Here is a 19,747-nt window from a genome sequence, read left to right as displayed (position 1 = left end):
CATGAGGTGAAAGCTGTTTACATGACAAGGGAATGTGGCCCAAGTTTAAAGAGTGCAGCATAAAGTGATGAACAGGAAGCCAATGTGCACACCCACCAGCTAGAGCCTGGCCAGGACAAGCCATCATCATAGCCTTCAGGACACTGAGCAGAGAAGGGTGGTGAGCTGTGAGGAGAGGCGGGGAGGCCAGAAAGCAAAGGAAGGTTAGCAAAAAGGACAATGGAGATAGTGACCCAGAGTGGCAACCCATGTGGCGCCCCTTTATTCTTGATAGCACACTGCATCCAGGAACTGGGGACTGGGCAAGGGGCTGGTGAGGAGAGGGTGTCAGGGACTGGGCCACATGCACAAAAGTGGATTGGATGGATGCATCTTTGCTTTTGGTCTCAGTTTAAGGAGACTACCCTGCACCTCAGCTCTCACACTCCATTCTGGTGAGGGTCTGCCATCCTCCTGCATGTGGGGTGGGCCCTGCGGCTAGCCCATTGCCTTGACCCCCTCTACACACTCCAATGTAAAATGAGCACTGCTTGCTACTGCCCCACGCCCCCAAGAGCCCCAGGAGAGACACACTGCCCCATCTCCTCCCAGAAACACATATGAGAAGGCTCTGCCCCAAGTCCAAGCAGCAATTCTGTAGGAGTTTTTTGAGGTCTGGGGGACATTAAGGCAGGTCCCAACAAGATGGGAAGCAGAAGCCCCCGAGTCCACTCTTCCTCTGCCCAGCCCCGGTCTAGAGCCCCCCCAGTCCCTCTTGTGTCACAGTCCCCCAACTCCAGCCTGGATCAGCCTCCATCCTGGGCTCCAGCCTGCTGCCGGCCCAGAGCCAGCTGGAGGGCCTGCTTCATAGTCTCCACATTGTTCAGAACGTTGTATCGACTCAGGGCGACCAGCCTATCAAACTCCTCGGGCTCATAGGTGAAGTTCATCATGCCATAGGGGGTGTCTGGTCCATTGATGTCGAAATCCCCAAAGGCCTTCTCCTCAGCTGTTTGTCGCTCCACACCTGTGGGTGCGAAGTGGAGGAGAGACCAGGCTGGGGCACTCTGTGGTTAGAAGCTGCCAGCCCAGAAGGCCCCCTTGCCCTAGGACATCTGGCTAGTTTTCTGTGGGCCCTTCTTGGGCTCACATCCCTGCTCTCTTGCCCATCAGGAGGAGCTGGGCCAGTGCCAATGTTGAGGTCCAGGAAGCAGAGGGCAGCAGTGGCCAGCTTAGGCCCTCTAGGAGGGCAGTGTGCTTCGCTACCTTGTCAAGGGGATCCACTGTTGGAACAGCACCCCATCACCACCCCAGGGCTCTATGAGCCAACCCAGGCCGAGGGCCCCCCTCACCTGGGGCCAGGTATTTGCGGAAGGTTCGGTTGACAAGGGGAAAGTGCAGCACAATGGGTGCGCGGGGGTCCTCGGCATCGGCAAACAGGTAGCACTCCCGGGGCTTCTCCAGGTCCTCAGGGAGTACCTCGATTCTGGGGAAGGGGATGCCTCGGTCCAGGCAGTACTTCTCTGTCATCTGTAAGACCTGGCAGGGAGACAGGCTTCTGACCCTGCCTGCTCCCCACCTGGACTCACACAGGGCCGGGTCTCAAGGCCAGCTCTGCCTCTTAGTAGCTTCAGGCACATGACATAACCTTTCTGAGTCAGTTTTTTTTTTTTTTTGTATTTTTCTGAGGTTGGAAACAGGGAGGCAGTCAGACAGACTCCCGCATGCGCCCGACCAGGATCCACCCGGAATGCCCACCAGGAGGCGATGCTCTGCCCATCTGGGGCGTCACTCTGCCGCAACTAGAGCCATTCTAGCGCCTGAGGCAGAGGCCATAGAGCCATCCTCAGCGCTCGGGCCAACCTTGCTCCAATGGAGCCTTGGCTGCGGGAGGGGAAGAGAGAGACAGAGAGGAAGGAGAGGGGGAGGGGTGGAGAAGCAGATGGGCGCTTCTCCTGTGTGCCCTGGCCGGGAATCAAACCCAGGACTCCTGCACGCCAGGCCGACGCTCTACCACTGAGCCAACCGGCCAGGGCCTCTGAGTCGGTTTTTTTAATTTATAAAATAAAAATGAGAACAACTCTCTAGTGGGTTTGTTGTTCAGATTTACAACAATCACCAGCAGCATTCTCACTGACCTTCCTCCCTGTCACTCTTCACTACTTCCCTTCTCTGACCCTCCCCGCTCCCTCTGAGGGGGCTGATTTCAGTTTCACAAGATTGAGGTCAAATGATTACAGAAGATCATATTGGACCCAAGAGGAGGATAAGGAGGGAGAGCAGTAGGAAAAGAAGGAGGAGGAGTAAGAGGAGGAGGAGGAGGAGAAGGAGGAGGAGGAGGAGGAGGAGGAGGAGGAGGCCAAAGAGGGAACAGCGGGCCCAACAGCATGATCAGAACCCACACCCAGAGGGTGAAACCTGTCCACCACCTCACAGGATTTGAGATGCTTCCTGAGGGAACCTTGATGGCTCTGTTGTTACCATAGTAACAAAAGGACAGCAGACCCAGCCCCAGACCCTGATGGGAGTAAGGAATGCTATCAGGTACAGGCAGGTTCTTCAGCAGAACAGAAGACAACTGAGGACCGTCTTTGGCCCCTTCTCCCAACTCTCACTCCCTCTCATAACCTTAGTAACCCTCTCCACCGACTGGGAGGACCAGTGCCACTCAGTGTGCCCAGGGCGCCCCCTGCACATTAGAACCCAGGCCCTCCACAAAAGGCCAGCCCCAAAGGCGCACTCAGGCTGCCTTAACAGAGGACCCCTACCCCTTACCTCAAAAGGGGCATCCAGGGAGTAGTCAAAGGATACAACGAGGTCCACCGCTCTCTGCGGCAGCAGGCTCAGCGGCAATGGAGAGTTGATGGCAAAACCCCCGTCCACCAGGTACAGGCAGTCCCGCATGGGAGTGAGCTCGTTGGGGAAGGCATCCGGGTGTGTGTCTGCACAGGTACAAATGCTTGCTTTTCTTAGCAGCCCTCTTCTCTTCCCACTGGGAAGGCCCCTCTCTATAAAAATCTTGCTTCTGCCCCTCTCTCTGACAGCCTCTCTGGGGTCTTCCGCGCCAGCCCCAGCCCAGCACAGTCATCCCTCCGTCAGCCGCTGGGCAGCAGAAGCCCACACCCCAACCCCAGTCAAAAGGCAGCGCTGGCCCCCCGAGCCAGAGGCACGGCAGCAGGCGGACCTCACCCAGAGCAGCCCACCTTTCCAGGCCACAAACTCTCTGCCAGCCACATAGTCCTTGTGCAGACAGAGGCCCCGGGTGAAGTTGAAGTTTTCCGCAGACGTAAAGCGGGAGGTGAACAGGTCTAGCACAACCTGGGAGAAGGGCCCCTGGGGGGTGAAAAGCCTCGTTCGCAGCCTCGTGGGGTCGTGCAGCGGGAGCTTCTGGTGGTCCTCTAGTGAGGGTGGGGCGGTGAAATACAGGGATAAGTGGGGCCATCCTTTGTTCAGCGGCCTCTATGGCTCAGGGGAACCCCCTCCATCTCCTCCTGACATCCCTCCTCCCCGACCCCACCTCCCAGGCCTCTGACCACTGCTTCCCAGAACCACTTTTAAATGACTTCTGTCACGTTTCTTATTTTCTGAAAGTTGCCTATGGCATTGTTTATTAAATAATAAGTTATTTCCCCCCTTTTTGAAAATTAAGTTGTATATATGAAATATAATTTCCAATCAGAATTTCATCCATTAAACACCCATCGAGCAGCGGCTACATGCCGGGCACTGCGATAGGCACCAGGGATGCCAAGCTGACGAGGGCCTGGCGCCCGGGGCCCACACCTACGTAAGGGGAGTCACAGGAGAGAAAAGGAGTTCTAATGTCCAACAGTAAGGACGACGGTGTGCTCATGTGGTCTTGCAGGGACCTTGGTGGTCACACTGTCAGCAGCCCAGGGGGATGGAGTGGGACAGAGAAACTCCCTGACAAAATGATGTCTCAGCTGAAGCTAAAGAGCTGAGCAAAAGTTACCCAGGTGAGAAAAGGTATTCCTCGGGCAAGAAGCTGACAGGCCACTTAAGGAGCAGACTGAAGAGGAGCGCTGACGTGCGGGGACAGAGTGTCAGCCAGATGCCCTGTGGTCCTGGGCTGAGTCGGCCTAACTGGAACCCAAGCAGCTGATTCAAAGCTGTAGCCTGATTATACAGCACTCACAGCGCCCACTGGGTTTTCTGACTGGGGCCCTCTCCCAGCCCCCACCCACATTGCCTCTGCAGAGGAATTGTTTCCTTAGGACTTCTCTGAAACCAGTGCGACAGCCAGCCCTTCACCATCCACTCCCTCATTCTCTATGCCTCTGCCAGGGCTCTATTGCTGGTAAGACAAACGGGGTGTGGGGGTAAGTCTGATCCCTCACCTGTGATGTTCATACTGCCTCGGTGCCGGTCTAGGAAGCCAAAGCTGGAGCCGGCGGTCTTCTGGAAGATCTCGTCCAGGCTGGCTGCAAAGGCACTGCCCCACACACCTAAGGAGACAGGCATGGCCCAGGTCCTCACAACCTCTCCACCCACATCAGGGCCTGGCCTGGTGCCTGCCTGTCCCCAGCCCTCCAGCTTAGACTCACCCTGCAGGTAGCAGATTCGGGGTTCCGGCCAGAGCTTCAGCAGTCGCCCCATGAAGAACTCTGAGCCAAAGAGCTTGGTGGGAACATAAGCTCCATACTTGGGGAAGCCGACCTCGTGGGGAGTAAACTCACACCACTCTGGGGACCCAGAGTAAAGGGAATGTCACCAGGGGCTTCCCACCAGAACCCCAGCGTTCCCCCTGGCCCTTGTGACTGTTCAAGAATTTTTGCCTTGCCAAGAGCAGGAGGCAGCAACCCCACTGTGCTCCAAGGCTCCCAAATGTACCCTGATAGACTGGCCTCTTATATGATCCAACCAACAATCGCCTCCACCTGCCTCCTATGTCTGCACACCCAGGCACCTGCAAAGTCTTCCCCGCTGATGTTGGTGCGGACGTTGACACTGGCGTAGATGGGATAAGGGTTCTGGCTCTGACGAACTGCTTCCTGTTGACCAGATAGCTTGGTGGGGTTTTCCTGGGCAGGAAAGAAGGGAAGCTGACTGGCTTTGTGGGAGTTCCCTTTACCCATCCCAATGTCCTCAGGCGGGCACCCTGCAGATGTCGAGCCCACCAGACTGTGGTTGCCAAGGGCTCTAGAGACAGCTCTCTAAGTAAGGGACGGGCTTTAGGTTGCAGCAGAGGTAAGTCGACTCTGGGTTTTGTGCAATTCCAGGATCGTTGGGAACACCCTTCTTTCCCACTCAAGAAAGCATATAAAAACCAAAGAGTCTGAGTGACATTTTAAAAGGAATAACTAAAAATTCAGTCTACTTTCTTTTTCTTTTTTCTTTTTTTTTTTCTTTTTGTGTGTGTGTGTGGCAGAGGTAGAGAGAGTCAGAGACAGGGACAGACAGGAAAGGAGAGAGATGAGAAACATCAATTCTTCTTTGCAATTCCTTAGTTGTTCATTAATTGATTTCTCATATGTGCCTTGACGGGGGGGGGGGGGTACAGCAGACTGAGTGACTCCTTGCTCGAGCCAGCGACCTTTGGCTCAAGCTGGTGAGCCTTGCTCAAACCAGATGAGCCTGCGCTCAAGCTGGTGACCTCGGGGTCTCGAACCTGGGTCCTCCACATCTGAGTCCAATGCTCTATCCACTGCGCCACCACCTGGTCAGGCTCAGTCTACTTTCTTAAAAAGGCAAATCTCTAGAAAACATGAATTCTTTTCTCAGAAATTAGAAATAACTTGATTTCTTTTTTTAAAATTTTTTTTATTTTTTGTATTTTTTTCTGAAGCTGGAAACGGGGAGGCAGTCAGACAGACTCCCGCATGCACCCAACCAGGATCCACCCGGCATGCCCACCAGCGGGTGATGCTCTGCCCATCTGGGGGGTTGCAACCAGAACCACTCTAGCTCCTAAGGCAGAGGCCATGGAGCCATCCCCAGCGCCTAGGCCATCTTTGCTCCAATGGAGCCTTGGCTGCAGGAGGGGAAGAGAGAGACAGAGAGGAAGGAGAGGGGGAGGGGTGGAGAAGCAGATGGGTGCTTCTCCTGTGTGCCCTGGCCAAGAATCAAACCCGGGACTCTGTACGCCAGGCCGACACTCTACCACTGAGCCAAATGGCCAGGGAATCACTTGATTTCTATGTATTGTTTCTATTTATTTATTTATTTATTTATTTATTTATTTATTTTCTTCACAGAGACAGAGAGAAAGACAGGTAGGGACAGATAGACAGGAAGAGAGGGAGATGAGAAGCATCAATTCTTTGGTGCAGCACCTTAGTTGTTCATTGATTGCTTTCTCATATGTGCCTTGACCAGGGGGCTACAGCAGAGTGAGTGACCCCTTGCTCAAGCCAGCAACCTTGGGCTCAAACCAGCAACTTTGGGCTTTGCTCAAGCCAGCAACCATGGGGTCATGTTTATGATCCCATGCTCAAGCCGGCAACCTCGCACTCAAGATAATGAACCTGCACTCAAGCTGGCAACCTCGGAGTTTCGAACTTGTGTCCCTGTGTCCTAGTCCGATGCTCTATCTACTACGCCACCACCTGGTCAGGCTTATTTTTTGTTTTTTAACTTTTTATTTATTTTAATTTTTTAGTGAGAGAAAGACAGAGAGAGACAGACAGGAAGGGAGAGAGATGAGAAGCACCAACTCATAGTTGCTGCATTTTAGTTGTTTATTGATTGCTTTCTCATACATGCCTTGACCAGGGGACTCCAGCTGAGCCAGTGACCCCTTGCCCAAGCCAGTGATCTTGGCTTCAAGCCAGTGACCTTTGGGCTCAAGCTAGAGACCATAGGGTCATGTCTATGATTCTACACTCAAGCCAGATGAGCCTGAGCTCAAGCTAGTGACCTTGGGGTTTCGAACCTGGTTCCTCAGCATCCCAGGCTAATGCTCTTTCCAATGCTCCACCACCTGGTCAGGCAGAAATCACTTGGGATATACATCCACAAATAATAGCCACACACCAGTGGGCTAGGCCCCCCATGGCTGGGACCCTCACTCAGCTCTGAATCTCTCATCTCCCAGTGCATTCTGGGCTTGCAGTTCTAGAAGCCTCAACTGTAGTTGGAATCACTTGGAACACTTTCAAAACACACTTGTGCTAGTGCTCCAGCCCACAGCAATCAAAATCAGTGTTGCCAGAGTGGGGCTTAAGCCTGGGGTGTGTTTGAAAAGCTGCAAAGGTGATTCTAATATGCAGACAGACCTGAGAATGCAGACCAGCCTATCCCTCCCTAGAGGTTAGGAGCCAGGAAAGATGAAGGGGTGTCTGTTCCCGCTCTCCACCAGGATCTCACTCTTTTCCCCCAAGGAGCTCAGACCTAAGGGATAACTTTACAAATCTCAGATCTTAGCCTAAAATCTAAGGAAGAATTAGTGCTGGAGGGGAGAGGTGGGAAGGAACCATGTTTATTTGTTCCCTGTTCTTCTCTTACCTCCTGGTATAGGAAATATTCAATGAGGAGGCCCCAGAAATCAATGAGGGAAGCCCTGCGGCCTCTGCTTTCCAGGTTCCCCAGTTCCTCAGCATAGTATTGTAGGCGCTCCTTGGACATTGCTCCAATCTTACTGCTGCAGACCCGAGCCCGGGCACGCTCAATGGGGCCCTGCAAGGCCACCTGGGACCAAGCTGGGTCCTTGTAGAGTGTGGAGATGCACCTGGGCATGGAGAAAATTTGGGGCAGTTAGGGGCAGAGGAGCACAGCAAAGGGAGAGAGGGATGCAGGTGTCTGTGAGTAATCCTCCTCCCCCATCACTTGTATCCACTGCCCTGCATACCCCACTCAGGGGGTCCCTAGGGACTCAGTCCCTTCCTGCCCCTCCTAACCCCCTTAGAGGGAGGCTCCCCACCACCCCACCAGGGACTGCACCAGATCAGCAGGTCACGCCCCTGCCCCTTCCTTTACTCTGTACCCTGCTTCCACCTCACTTACCAAGTGGACCCAGAGACCCCACTCAGGTAAGTCACAGTGTCCAGGAGGCCAAGCTCCTGCAGCCCTGCCAGGCTGCCATACAGAGAAGACATGGCACGGGTTCCTCCTCCAGAACCCAGCACAGCCACCACAGGCACCTGGGTACAGTAATAATCAAGATAACAGCGACTACCACTGCCATTTTTATATTATTGCCTATAATGTCAGACACTGATCTAAGAGCTTTACATGTATTATCTCATTGAATCGTCACAGCAGCCCAATGAGATCTCCATTTTACAGATGAGGGAACTGCGGCACAGGAAGGTTAGATAATGTGCCCACAATCATATATTGATAGTTAGCAAGTGATGGGCTAGCAATCCGAAACAGCACGGCTCCAGAATTGGTCGACCATTACGCCAGGAAGGGATGTACCTGCAAGGTATATTGGGTTCACCCAAACAGCTAAAACAGGGCTTTTCAATCTTGGCACCACTGATAATTGTGGACCAGGTAATTCTATTCTGTGAGGAACTGTCCTGTATGTTGTAGGAGGGTTAGCAGTGTCCCTGGCTGTTACCCAATAGATGCCAGTATCATCCCCCTCCCCCTCCCCAATTCGTGACAATAAAACTTGTCTCTAACTTTGACAAGTGTCCCCAGGAGTGTGTGTTGAAATTGCCCCCGGTTGAGACCCACGAAGCTAAAGTGACAAAACCCCCAAGCAGCTTGACCTGCCCAGCATGAGAGGTACCTGTGGGATCAGACTAGAAGTTTTTTGGTTGCTCAGCTTTTCCATCAAGGTTTCACTCATTTCACCCCAGATTTCTGGTTCCTTTCCCTGTCCTCCTTTATTCTCCTATCTTAAAAAACTGTCCAGCAAGGGCACTGCCCCTTCAGAGAACTGGAGGAGACATAGCTCCCTGTAGGCAGCGTCTGTGCCCTCCTTACCCTGCACCTATGGAATGGAGATTAGCACAGAGTGGGCATTACCCAAACAATCTAGTCTTGCTCTCAGCTTGTCAGCACCGGGCACAGGCTGTGTCTCCTGAGTACACCTGCAGCCCAGAAAAGGCCACTTGTTCCTGATTTACCCCAGGTCTCACCCCCAGCACTTTCCTCCCATCTACTGTTATGGATTGAATTGTGTTCCCACTCTCCACCCTACCACCCAATTCAAATGTTGAACCCACAGTGTGATTTCTTTTTAAGTGAGAGAGAGACAGACAAGAAGGGAGAGTGATAAGAAGCATCAACGGGGTCGTTGCAGCCCTTTAGTAATTCATTGATTGCTTTCTAGTAAGTGCCTTGACCAGGGAGCTCCAGCTGAGCCATTGACCCCTTGCGTAAGCCAGCAACCTTGGCTTCAAGCCAGTGACCTTTGGGCTCAAGCCAGTGACGATGGGGTCGGTCATGTCTATGATTCCTCGGTTAAGCCAGCGATCCCGCACTCAAGCTAGTGAGCCCGTGCTCAAGCCAGCAACCTCAGGGTTTCAAACCTGGGTCCTCCACGTCCCAGGGCAGCACTCTATCCACTGCGCCACCACCTGGTCAGGCCCCAGTGTGATTATTGAGGAAAGAATAAAGTTAGAAAAAAATTAATAGTGTCTCTTTTCAGCCTTACTGCTACATTATTTAGATCAAGAATCTAAATCTTGAGGAAAAACAATAAATATATCCTTGACATTTAAACTTTTAAACTTCCCTATAACTCTTCAGTCCTGCATTATACATTCTACAGACTATCATTATACAGTACTTGTGGGTGCATGGACTCTAATCAAATGTAAGACCTCCTCAAAGACAACTTCTGTGTGACCAGACTGCCTGACACTCCACGTGACGACAACCTGAATTCTATTATAAATACAGACACTAGTTCATTCATCGTAAGGAACCAAATAGCTAAGAATGTAGGGCCCCTTTCTCAATGTGACTCATTTACACCATAAAAACAAATAATATTTCTTTGTTCCTCAAAACATTTCCAGACTTATTCCTAGTTATGTTTCCAATTTGCAAACTCTAAGACACTTGAATAAATCTCTGTCATCTATTTCTAGCCAGAGCCTTCTTTGCTAGATTATACTCGACACTATATTTAGAGAAAGGGCCTATAAGGAGGTGACATAGGTTAGGTGTAGTCATGGGGTGGGGCCCTGATCTAATAGGACCAGTGTCTTCGTAGGAGGAAGAGAGATCTCCACCCCTGCACATGCACAGAGAGTGAAGGCCATGTGAGGACATGGCAAGAGGTGGCCATCTACAATCGGGAAGAAAGGCATCACCGGAAACCAGCCCTGATGGCACCTTGATCCTGAACTTCCAACCTCCAGGTAAGAAAATAAATGTTTGTTGTTTAAGCCCCCCAGTCTGTGGTGGTCTGGTAGGGCAGCCTGCACTGACTAATTCACTTCCCTTGGCCAGAACTGTTCAGCCCTCGTAACATATGGGCTCCTACCCCCTTCCCTTCTGCTTCCCACGCTTCCCCCAGGCTTCTTGTCCTGTCTTAGCCATATAGTCCTCTCAAGCGAAGAGACTGGATTTGGTTCTTGTGACGCTGGAGTTGCCTCCATTCCATACCTGGCCACTGTTGGGAGCCTGGCTCAGTCCTAGCACCTGCTGCAGGGCCTTGGACACAATCGGCTTCCTCTTGTCCAGAAACTCTCGTTCCCCATCACAGAGGTCAAAACCAAGCCGCAGGTCAAGGTCCCCAGAGCTGCCTCAGGTTGGGTGGAATAGGAGTGTTAGATGACTGTTCAGTGGAGGAGAGCCTCGGGGCGCCAAGCCAATTTTTCACAGGAGCAGACCCACACTGCATGGGATCCCTCAGAAAGATCCCATCAGGACAGCAAACACACATACCCCCCACCCTGCAGCTAAGCAGAGCCAGTAAGAGGGCCCCCACACTTCCAGCCCAGCCCCAGACCCTCACCCCTAGCTTCCAGCCCAGCCCACCCCTACACTTCCAGCCCAGCCCAAGACCCTCACCCCTAGCTTCCAGCCCAGCCCACCCCTACACTTCCAGCCCAGCCCAAGAGCCCCCACACTTCCAGCTCAGCCCAGCCCCCACACTTCCAGTCCAGCCCAAGAGCCTTCTTCCTGAAGCGAGCCTTCCTCACCTCATTTCTGCCTTCATAGTCAGAGCCACCTCCTGGCCCTGAAAGAGACACAGCTGTCCCTAAGCACATCGGTGGGATTATTCCACTTGCAGCCCCTGTTGCTCTGGTATCTCTGGCACAGATGTGGATCATGGCTGAGCTCCTGGGTGGTCTGATCTTAACCCCCTCTCAGGCCCCTCCCCCAGATTTTTTGGTGGTCACAAAGCAGGCAGGTGTCCCTCAGACTTCCAGGCTGAGCCTTACCTCCTCCATAGCCACCGTGTGCTGTTTTTCCTGACCTAGGGCCAGAGAGGAGAGCAGGATGTGCCCCTCACCCAGATTTCTGGTCTCAGCCTCCAACTCAGCACTGGGGTCACTCTGCAGGGAAGAAAACACCAGGCAGCTCCCAGAGTGAAGGAAATGTGCCTGCTGAGCGGCAGCCCTGGAGTGCTGCTTGAGCAAGACTGATTCTATCAGAACCTGGGAAAGGCTCTGGGTTCAGTCTCTTACCTGCAGGCCCGTGAGCTTCTCTCCCAGCTCCACATCCAGCCTGGAGCAAAGCACTGGATTCACGTGGAAGGTGAAGGTGGCCAGAGGGCCTGCCTCCGCAGGAGGCTGCAGGGGCAAGATCTGTGGTTTCTCGTAGGCCCCAGGCACTGCCAGCCGAATCTGCCTAGACCCTGGGAGCAGAGGGCCCAGGTGAGTGGGTGAGAGCAGGGTGTGTGTGTGTGTGTGTGTGTGTGTGTGTGTGAATACCTCATCACCCTGCTCACTCTCTGGCACTGTGACCCATAGCAAAGGCATCATGAAGGACACTTGGGTTCCTCTAATGTGCCCTGGTTAGAACTGGGAACCTGGGGAAGTAGGAAACACGCATGCGTAGGAGAGGCAGAAAGGCGGAGTGGGGGAGGGCCCCCTGCCCCGAGCTAATGGAACTGATGATTTTGAGATCATTAAGTATATAAAATATAATTTTACAAAAATTATAGTTATCATATATTATTACATTAATTACCAGTTTTCTACTGGTAGTTCCCCTGTCTCTTGCCCCCAGTCAACCTCTGTGCTCATCATCTTGGAGGGGTTTGTGGCCGGGACTCAGGTTTCCCAGTCCTTTGTTTCCAAATTATAAGATCTTGGAGAACACAGATGGTTTGCAGAGGACGTAAGAGAAAGAAGTGGGTTCCTAGGCACAGAGAGAATAGGTGGCTTGGAGAAGCAGGGGATAGCCAGCCCAGGCGGGAGGGTGAGGCCAGGATGCGGAAGACAGAGAGGCCTGTGGCCCAGGAGCAGCATTCTGGGGAGGAGAGGAAGCAGGCCCTCAGGGAGAAATGGCTGAGCATGAGACCCAGGCAGAGGGGACCCAGACACCTCAAGAGCAGACACCCAAATGGAACGCCTCTCCTTACACACACTCCTTGGCATTAAATGAGACCTGGAGACTAGACATGCCTCGGGGGGAGAGAATTAGAGAAAGTAATAAAAGCATACTTCTCTCACACCGTGGTTATGGACCGAGATTGATATGTGTGGGCAAAAAAGGGGCCACATACTAAACTGAACAGGCTCAGGGGAGGCCTGCAAACTCAGAGACTTAAAGTAATCACATAGGATGGTCTAAAACTTTCTAACCAAAATCAGTTTATGGCTGGTGGGTAGTCATATCCTAGGGCAGTACTTTTCCCTAACAAAAGTCAATGTTTACCTTAAAACTGAGCTTATCTATTGTCTTTTGCATCTATAATAATATACCTGATAACATACCTTTAAAAATAAGGGTAATATAACTTTGAAATTTAACAGTCATCTTTTCCAGACCCCATAAAGTTACAAGCACCACACTACAGCAGAGACCACAAATCCCTTCACTGTTGTTATTATCCTGTGAATTGTTTTTGTTTGTTCTTTTATTTACTGACTTTAGAAAGGGAAGAGAGAGGGAGAAACAGGCACATGGATCTCTTCCTGTCTGTGCCCTGCCTGGGGATGGAACAGGCAACCTTTATGCACCAGGCTGAGCTCTAACCAACTGAGCTATCATGTTAATTATTAACTATCCTATACCTGCTTATGCAAAATAAATATGTATATTTTTACTTAATCCCAGAGATTTCCCCACTTTGCTTTCTCCTGCCTCTGTAATCTATCACTAATGAATTTCATAATCCTCCCTTACATCTTCCCTTTTGATTCTGATGTATAAAATAAGTGGTGAAACTGCCATTTTTCACCTGACCAGGTGGTGGCGCAGTGGATAGAGCATTGAACTGGGATGCGGAGGACCCAGGTTCGAGACCCTGAGGTCACCAGCTTGAGCGTGGGCTCATCTGGTTTGAGCAAAAGCTCACCAGCTTGGACCCAGGGTCGCTGGCTCAAGCAAAGGGGTTACTCGGTCTGCTGAAGACCCGTGGTCAAGGCACATATGAGAAAGCAATCAATGAACAACTAAGGTGTTGTAATGCGCAATGAAAAACTAACAATTGATGCTTTTCATCTCTCTGTTCCTGTCTGTCCCTATCTATCCCTCTCTCTGACTCTGTCTCAGTAAAAAAAAAAAAAAAAAAAAAAAAAGCCATTTTTCTGGAGCATTTTCTCAATCTTTTGATATTTTGGTTTCTGGCAAAATTTTTGCTTGTTGTCAGTTTGGCTAAAAATAAACTCATAAAAATTCTTACATGTTTGGACATCTCTTATGTTGACATATGCATGTGCTGTTTGTGGTGAGAAACAACAGCCTCTGGGGTGGAGAGAGCAGATGCCCTGGAGGGTCACCGACCCGCTTTTGGTCCTGGCTCCTCCACTCACTGGCTGTGTGACATTAAGCAAGTTTCACCTGACCAGGCGGTGGCACAGTGGATAGAGCGTTGGACTGGGATGCCAAGGACCCAGATTCAAGACCCCGAGGTCGCCAGCTTGAGCACGGGTTCATCTGGTTTGAGCAAAAAATCCACCAGCTTGGACCCAAGGTCACTGGCTCCAGCAAGAGGTTACTCAGTCTGCTGAAGGCCTATGGTCAAGGCACATATGAGAAATCAATCAATGAACAATTAAGGTGTCGTAATGTGCAACGAAAAACTAATAATTGATGCTTCTCATCTCTCTGTTCCTGTCTGTCTGTCCCTGTCTATCCCTCTCTCTCTCTCTGTCTCTGTTAAAAAAAAAAAAAAAGTTTCTTCTTTGAGCCTCAGTCTCATGAATTAAAAGAGGACAATGATTTTTACCTACTTTACAGGGTTGTTATGAGGATTAAACGATAAAACACATATCAAATGCTTAGCACAGTGTCTGACTCATAGTAAGAGTTCCTTCCATGCTACCTGGGCGGGACTTGTCGTGTAGGCTCGGACTGCCAGCCTCTCTGCCTCTCAGGATTGGAGGGGACCTTAGCTGTCTCACAGCCTCTGCTCCACTCCCCACCTGACTCTGCCCCTGAACAGCTGCCCTCTGTGGCAGATGCATGGGTGGACCCAGCTCTTCACTTCTGGAATTCTCCCTCTTTACCATGTGACTTCAGTTACTCCCATTACAAGCTAACTAAATTCCTCGCCCTCCATCGTTAGGGTCAGCCTTGGGACTTGTTATGACAACATAATGTCAGTGGCTGTGATGTGACTAAAGGCTTGAAAAGCACTTGTTAATGTGGGCTTGCTATCTTGCACCTCTGCCCTGAGAACATGCCCATGCTAGTCCACTGGTCACGGAAGGTGGATGAAGGACACGTGGTACAGAGCCAAGCCACTCCCACCAAGCCCAGCCTAGATCAGCCAAACCCCAGCTGACCACCTGATGTGTGAGCTAAGTAAATACTTCCTGTGAGATTTGGGTTTGTTTTTTGTAGAGCAGTAGTGGGACTGATACAATGTCTATGCTGAATACTTTCAGGGACAAAACTATTCTGTACTTCCAGAGGCAATCTGTTTCATCTTTGGGCAGCTTTAAGGAGTGAAAAATGGAAAACTTTGTGTTCAGACCCATCTTCTTGAAATCAGCAGCCCCCTCAAACCCCCAGGAGAGAAGGAAGGACCCAAGGCTACAGGCCAGACTCACCGTAGTTTTGGTGTGAAGCTGTCCCATCTCCCCTGAGGGAGCCCTGGATTTTCAGACAGGGCTGAGCCTGAGGAAAGCAGAGACCTGTGGGAACCAGACAGTGACAGGGCCCAAACCAGAGGTAGGGAAAGTAAAAAGGAGAGGTATCCAGGACAATGTCCAGACAACAATCTTCCCAGGACAATCTTATAGGCAGGGTCTTCTGCAGCAGCCCCTAGTCCTAGGACTCAGGGGAAGTGGCCGCTGGTGGGAAAGGGGAGGAGGTGAGGCCCCTGCTCCTGGCTCCTTTGGCAGTCTCAGAAGCTAGCATCCCAAGTGAGTGATATGCTGTGCACAGGTAGGAATGCTGGCTTTTTGGCTGTCCACTCAGCTATGAGGCAATTTCTTTCTCCCTTGTTGCTAGAAATGCCTGCTCAGCACACCTTCAATCTGAGGAGGGGTTGGCTGTCCTTCAGAGAAGCAAGTGAGTGTGATGGGCTCAATTGTGGACTCCTCAATATCCCCAGCCCTGGGCGGCTCAAGCTGGCCTTCCCTACTTACCACCAGGACACCATTGGTGATGACTTCAGATGCAGGTACCTGGCTGCAAAGGATGGTGGGCTCATTGGACATCTGGGCCCCTTAAGGTGACTGTTAGTATAATCATGTGACTAAAGCAATTGAAAGAGCCTGGGGAACATGGCAGGGTTTGAGGGGTAGGGGCAGGTGTTGGTCGATACTCAAATGGGCATCAAGACCAGGACATCCCCTCTTAGGCTGGCCAGCACAGGACCTGGTGACTGACAGCTGGGCGCTGTCCATGATTTCAGAGTAGATGGGAGGGCATAAGCTCCACCTGGACTCACCTGTTCTCCAGAACAAACTCCACCTGCAGCTCTGGTGAATCCTAATGGCGGGAGCAAGGAAGCACCCATGTTCCATGAGCTCCCTCAGGGATCATCCCTGTCCCCTAGCCCTGCTCAGCTCCAAGGACTACAAGAGTAGACTGTTGTTGTGGCTTCTCTGGGCACAGTAAGGGTAGTGGCATCTCCATGAGCAGCTCCATCCATTCAAAACTATGTGGATGCTGTTCTAGATGCTGAGGGTTCAAAGTGGTCTGCTCTCAAGAAGCTTACCTGTTGGCTCTCCTCAAGGAAGAATTATTTGAGAGACTCCTCGGAAGGATCAGTGGTACAGCGTGGAGGGTCTGACTTGGAGGCCTGGTGTGCACTGACCGGGACCCCCTCCTCAGTGCCCTGGGTGGGGTGTCCTCTATTTGAGCTAGGCTCATTGCTGGCACAAGTGAGGCAGCTCACCTGTTGGTTGAGTAGGAAGGTGTGTCTGTGGCATTGGCCGAGCTTGAGGCTCTTCAGGTCAAATAGCAGCAGGGAGAGTTTATCGCTGTCCAGGACGTCCTTGTCATAGAGGGTGAGCTCCAGGACATTCTGAAGACAGGGCAGGCAGGAAGTGGGAACTTGAAGTAGGGCAGGCACTCAGGGGGGCCTTCTCCCTCTGCCACCACAGCCCTTTGCTGGCCCTCACCTTCACAGCGCCATGTATCCGGTAGTGGAAGGTCTCGTTCCATTCAGGGTCACTGCAGTTGGCTATCGTCCTCGTCTGGGCATGGCTGGGAGATACTGTGGGCAGCCACAGACGCACGTAGCAGTCAGCTTTGGACACTGTGGGTATGATAGGGGAGGGGTCCTAGCTTTAAGCTCTTATGGATGAAAAGGTTGCTTGGAGGAGGCTGGGCTGGGAGGGGAAGGGGCAGAGCCAGGAGAGGAGGCTGTCCACGTGGCAGGGTGGGTTGGAGAGATGAAGGGAGAGCCCTTATCCTGGACTCCATCTCCACCAGTTGTACCTCTCATTCAACTGAATCGAAATCCTGCCCAGCACACCCCCCCTCTGAGGAGGGTTTGCGTGTCCTTCAGAGAGGCAAGTGGGTGTGTGGCCAGTTGAAAAGATCACATGGCAGCACAGACCACTGTGTAATTAATTCCCAGGAACGATTTGGTTCAGGGACACACTCCCCATCCAGTGTGAGCAGTGACATGGAGACTTGGTGGACTGTAGACGTTGACTTCTGGCCATAGCAGCTATCACACACTCTCCCAGGCGGTCACCACTCTACTTGCTAGACTCCGGGAGGAGTCAAGGTCTCACAGTGCTCCCCTCAAGCTCCTGCGGGCCAGCTCTGGGGCCGTGTCCTGGGCTCCTTCATCTGCCCCCACAGTCAGCACCAGCCCCTCTGCCCCACTCCAAATACACACGCATACACTCAGACCAGGCCCTGCTGCGGCCTCAGAGAAAGCAAGGGGAGAAAGGGTGAAATTGGGGGGTCACTCACGCAGGTCTGTGCCCTGGATATTTCTGGCCCTCAGCACCTTCACCTGGAGGTCATAGTATGGGTGGGTTTCCTGCTGAAACAACAGAACTCAGGAGACTCTGATCCAGGAGGCCAGAGGTGGGGCCTGATCTCCTTGCAGTGAGGTCCAGCTCAGGTTTTCTCCGTCCCATCCCAGAATAGCAGCCTGGCCCAGGACCACTGAGGTTGCTGTGTCCGGGACCTCGGAGGCCTTGGCAGGGCAGGCTTTGGAAGTTCAGCATGTTGGTAACAAGCCTGGACCTTGGAATCAGTCAGGCTGGCTTCAGATCTAAGCTCCAACATGGACTAGCTGAATGGACTTGAGAAAGTTACTTGATCTCTGTATGCTTTAGTTTTCCCATCTACAAAACGGGGGTTAGGAAGACAATCTCATAGGGTTGTGGTAAGTTTTCAATAAAAAGTCGTGTGATGTACTTGGCCTAAGAGTTCAATACATGTAGCCATTTTTACTAATTATGGTTGTCATGCACCACAAACGTTCACTCCCCTCAGACCACAGTGCTGCTGCTGTAGCTTGAGAGGTGAAGTGATGTACGTAAAGGGCATTAAATATCAGAAGAGAAAGTTGTGGTCAACCCCACTGACTAGCTCCTCCTGACAAAGGCTAGATGGCCTAGAAAGCTGAGGGCAGCTGAAGGGAAACCAAGAACCACCCCGCTTGTACTGGTCAGACGAGACTGCAGCCAGAGCTCAGGAGATAACCACAGACTGCAGACTCCTGGGAATGGGGCGATCTCTCAAAACCCAACACCCAGGCTAGGGCAATCCCGGCAAAATGCTGCCAGCTGTGTGGCACATGGCCTACCCCTCCATTCCTAATTGGGAGGATTATTTTCAAGATCCTAGGTCTTGGCCAATCTCTCCAATTTAGACTCCCCCAGGTTGTCTGGAGCAAACTGGCTGCACCCCAGATCTAAACCCAGTCCCTGGGCTGGCCTGTCTTCACAGCAGACTGCACTCCTAGGACACCTCCAGTCCCCCTCTCTCAGGGTACTTTACCTGCCAGCGACTCCACCGATGTCTCCTCTTCTCTTTCTTTCGTGGCAACATTATCCCCAGGAGGGACAGCCCCTGGCTTGCCAGCCACCGTGGCCAGAGTGCCCAGTGCATGGCCCAGCAGCCCACTTCCAAGCAAGCAGCCGGCTGCTTTCCAGAACCACGTTGCTCTCTTCTGGATGCACTCACGGCTAGCTCAGGTCTGACAGGTAGCGATGAGGTGGGGAGGGTGGAGCTGGCTGCTCTGCGGAGGACTCAGCCCTGAGCCCGGGGCTGGAGGTGGGGTTTGATAGGCTCCAGGAAGTGACTGGAGTCCAGTCTCCAGGAGGCACTCTTCCCAATCCCAGCCCCTGGTTGGTTATCACTGGGCTGCTCATGGAAAATAGACACTTGAGCCCCCCCCCCCCCCATATGATTTGATTTAGTGAGAGTGGGCAGAACCACGTTGTTCATATTTCCAACAAGGCTTCTAGATGATGCTGACAGCTGGCCCAGGGAACAGCAGCCAGGAGGTGCTACATCAGGGCTGTCCTGTCCAGCTATCAAAAAAGCCTAAAACCTTTCAAGTCCCGCCTTCCCCATAGCGCTGAAGCAGAAGCACGGCATTCTCTGGTTCAGTGTTGGATTTGGACTCCAAGGTGTTTTTAATCTCTCCTGGCTTCCCTCATTTGTTCTCAGAGGGGTTGCTGTGTACAAGACCCACACCAGGCCTTACTCAAAGGTAAGGAGAGCCCATCAGTGTCCTGAAGAAATTCACAACTTCATGACTCCCTGTGGCTTCTGCCCAGGCCCTCTTCCTGGATCAGTGGAAATCCTTGGATGGTCCAGGTATAGAAGGGACATAGTCAAGTGGTATCAATAAGGGCAGATACAAAGGAGATCCGCCAGTCCTTAAACTACTAGAGATAAAGGCTTTAAAGTTCTCTGTTGACCAGCATACCCCTTATGCTGCAGATGGTATACAATATCCCACTTCCTGTGGCCGACCATCTAGGTGGCGAAGACAAGGCCCAGTCTGCAGAAGAAAGCACCCCTGGGGCACTGAGCTGTTGGAAGATACATTTCTGCTCCTCAACCAAGACCCAGTTATCTCCACTTTCCTCCCCAAGGCCTGAGGTGGAGATTGGGAAAAAAAAATCTGAGAAACAGGCTATTCAACTTTAAAATAAACCCTGTAGGCAAGTTCAGACAGGAAATTCCCAAAACAAAAGATATGACACCCATGACTGGACCCCAAGGGGTGGACCTCTTTCTAAATTGGAGCATGAAGCCAAGACCTCACTGGGATCACAGAAATGTTAAGAGTCCAACCCCC

The 19,747-nt window shown here is 52.0% G+C and overlaps 1 protein-coding gene across 2 annotated transcripts; it reads right to left on the bottom strand.

Moving 5' to 3' along the window:
- Window positions 1-236: 236 nt before the first annotated feature.
- Window positions 237-18,621, bottom strand: PLA2G4F (phospholipase A2 group IVF). 2 transcript variants are annotated; one of them, XM_066276948.1, is made up of 20 exons: window positions 18,436-18,621; window positions 17,398-17,467; window positions 16,593-16,729; window positions 16,367-16,495; window positions 15,917-15,957; window positions 15,612-15,654; window positions 15,072-15,138; window positions 11,535-11,704; window positions 11,289-11,402; window positions 11,046-11,083; window positions 10,507-10,642; window positions 7,942-8,078; window positions 7,444-7,666; window positions 4,907-5,021; window positions 4,545-4,682; window positions 4,338-4,445; window positions 3,183-3,377; window positions 2,755-2,921; window positions 1,332-1,518; window positions 237-1,006 (listed from the first exon to the last, which is right to left on the bottom strand). In XM_066276948.1, exons 1-20 carry the CDS (start codon window positions 18,544-18,546, stop codon window positions 786-788), a joined length of 2,547 nt encoding a protein of 848 aa, XP_066133045.1. In that variant the 5' UTR covers window positions 18,547-18,621; the 3' UTR covers window positions 237-785. The 2 variants fall into 2 exon arrangements, with proteins under 2 accessions (XP_066133045.1, XP_066133046.1); XM_066276949.1 differs by lacking the exons at window positions 15,612-15,654; window positions 17,398-17,467; window positions 18,436-18,621.
- Window positions 18,622-19,747: the final 1,126 nt, after the last annotated feature.

This window comes from Saccopteryx bilineata, chromosome 4 (assembly GCF_036850765.1).
Source record: "Saccopteryx bilineata isolate mSacBil1 chromosome 4, mSacBil1_pri_phased_curated, whole genome shotgun sequence".
NCBI classification, from domain to species: domain Eukaryota; kingdom Metazoa; phylum Chordata; class Mammalia; order Chiroptera; family Emballonuridae; genus Saccopteryx; species Saccopteryx bilineata.
This window is presented reverse-complemented; position numbering and strand designations above follow the sequence as displayed.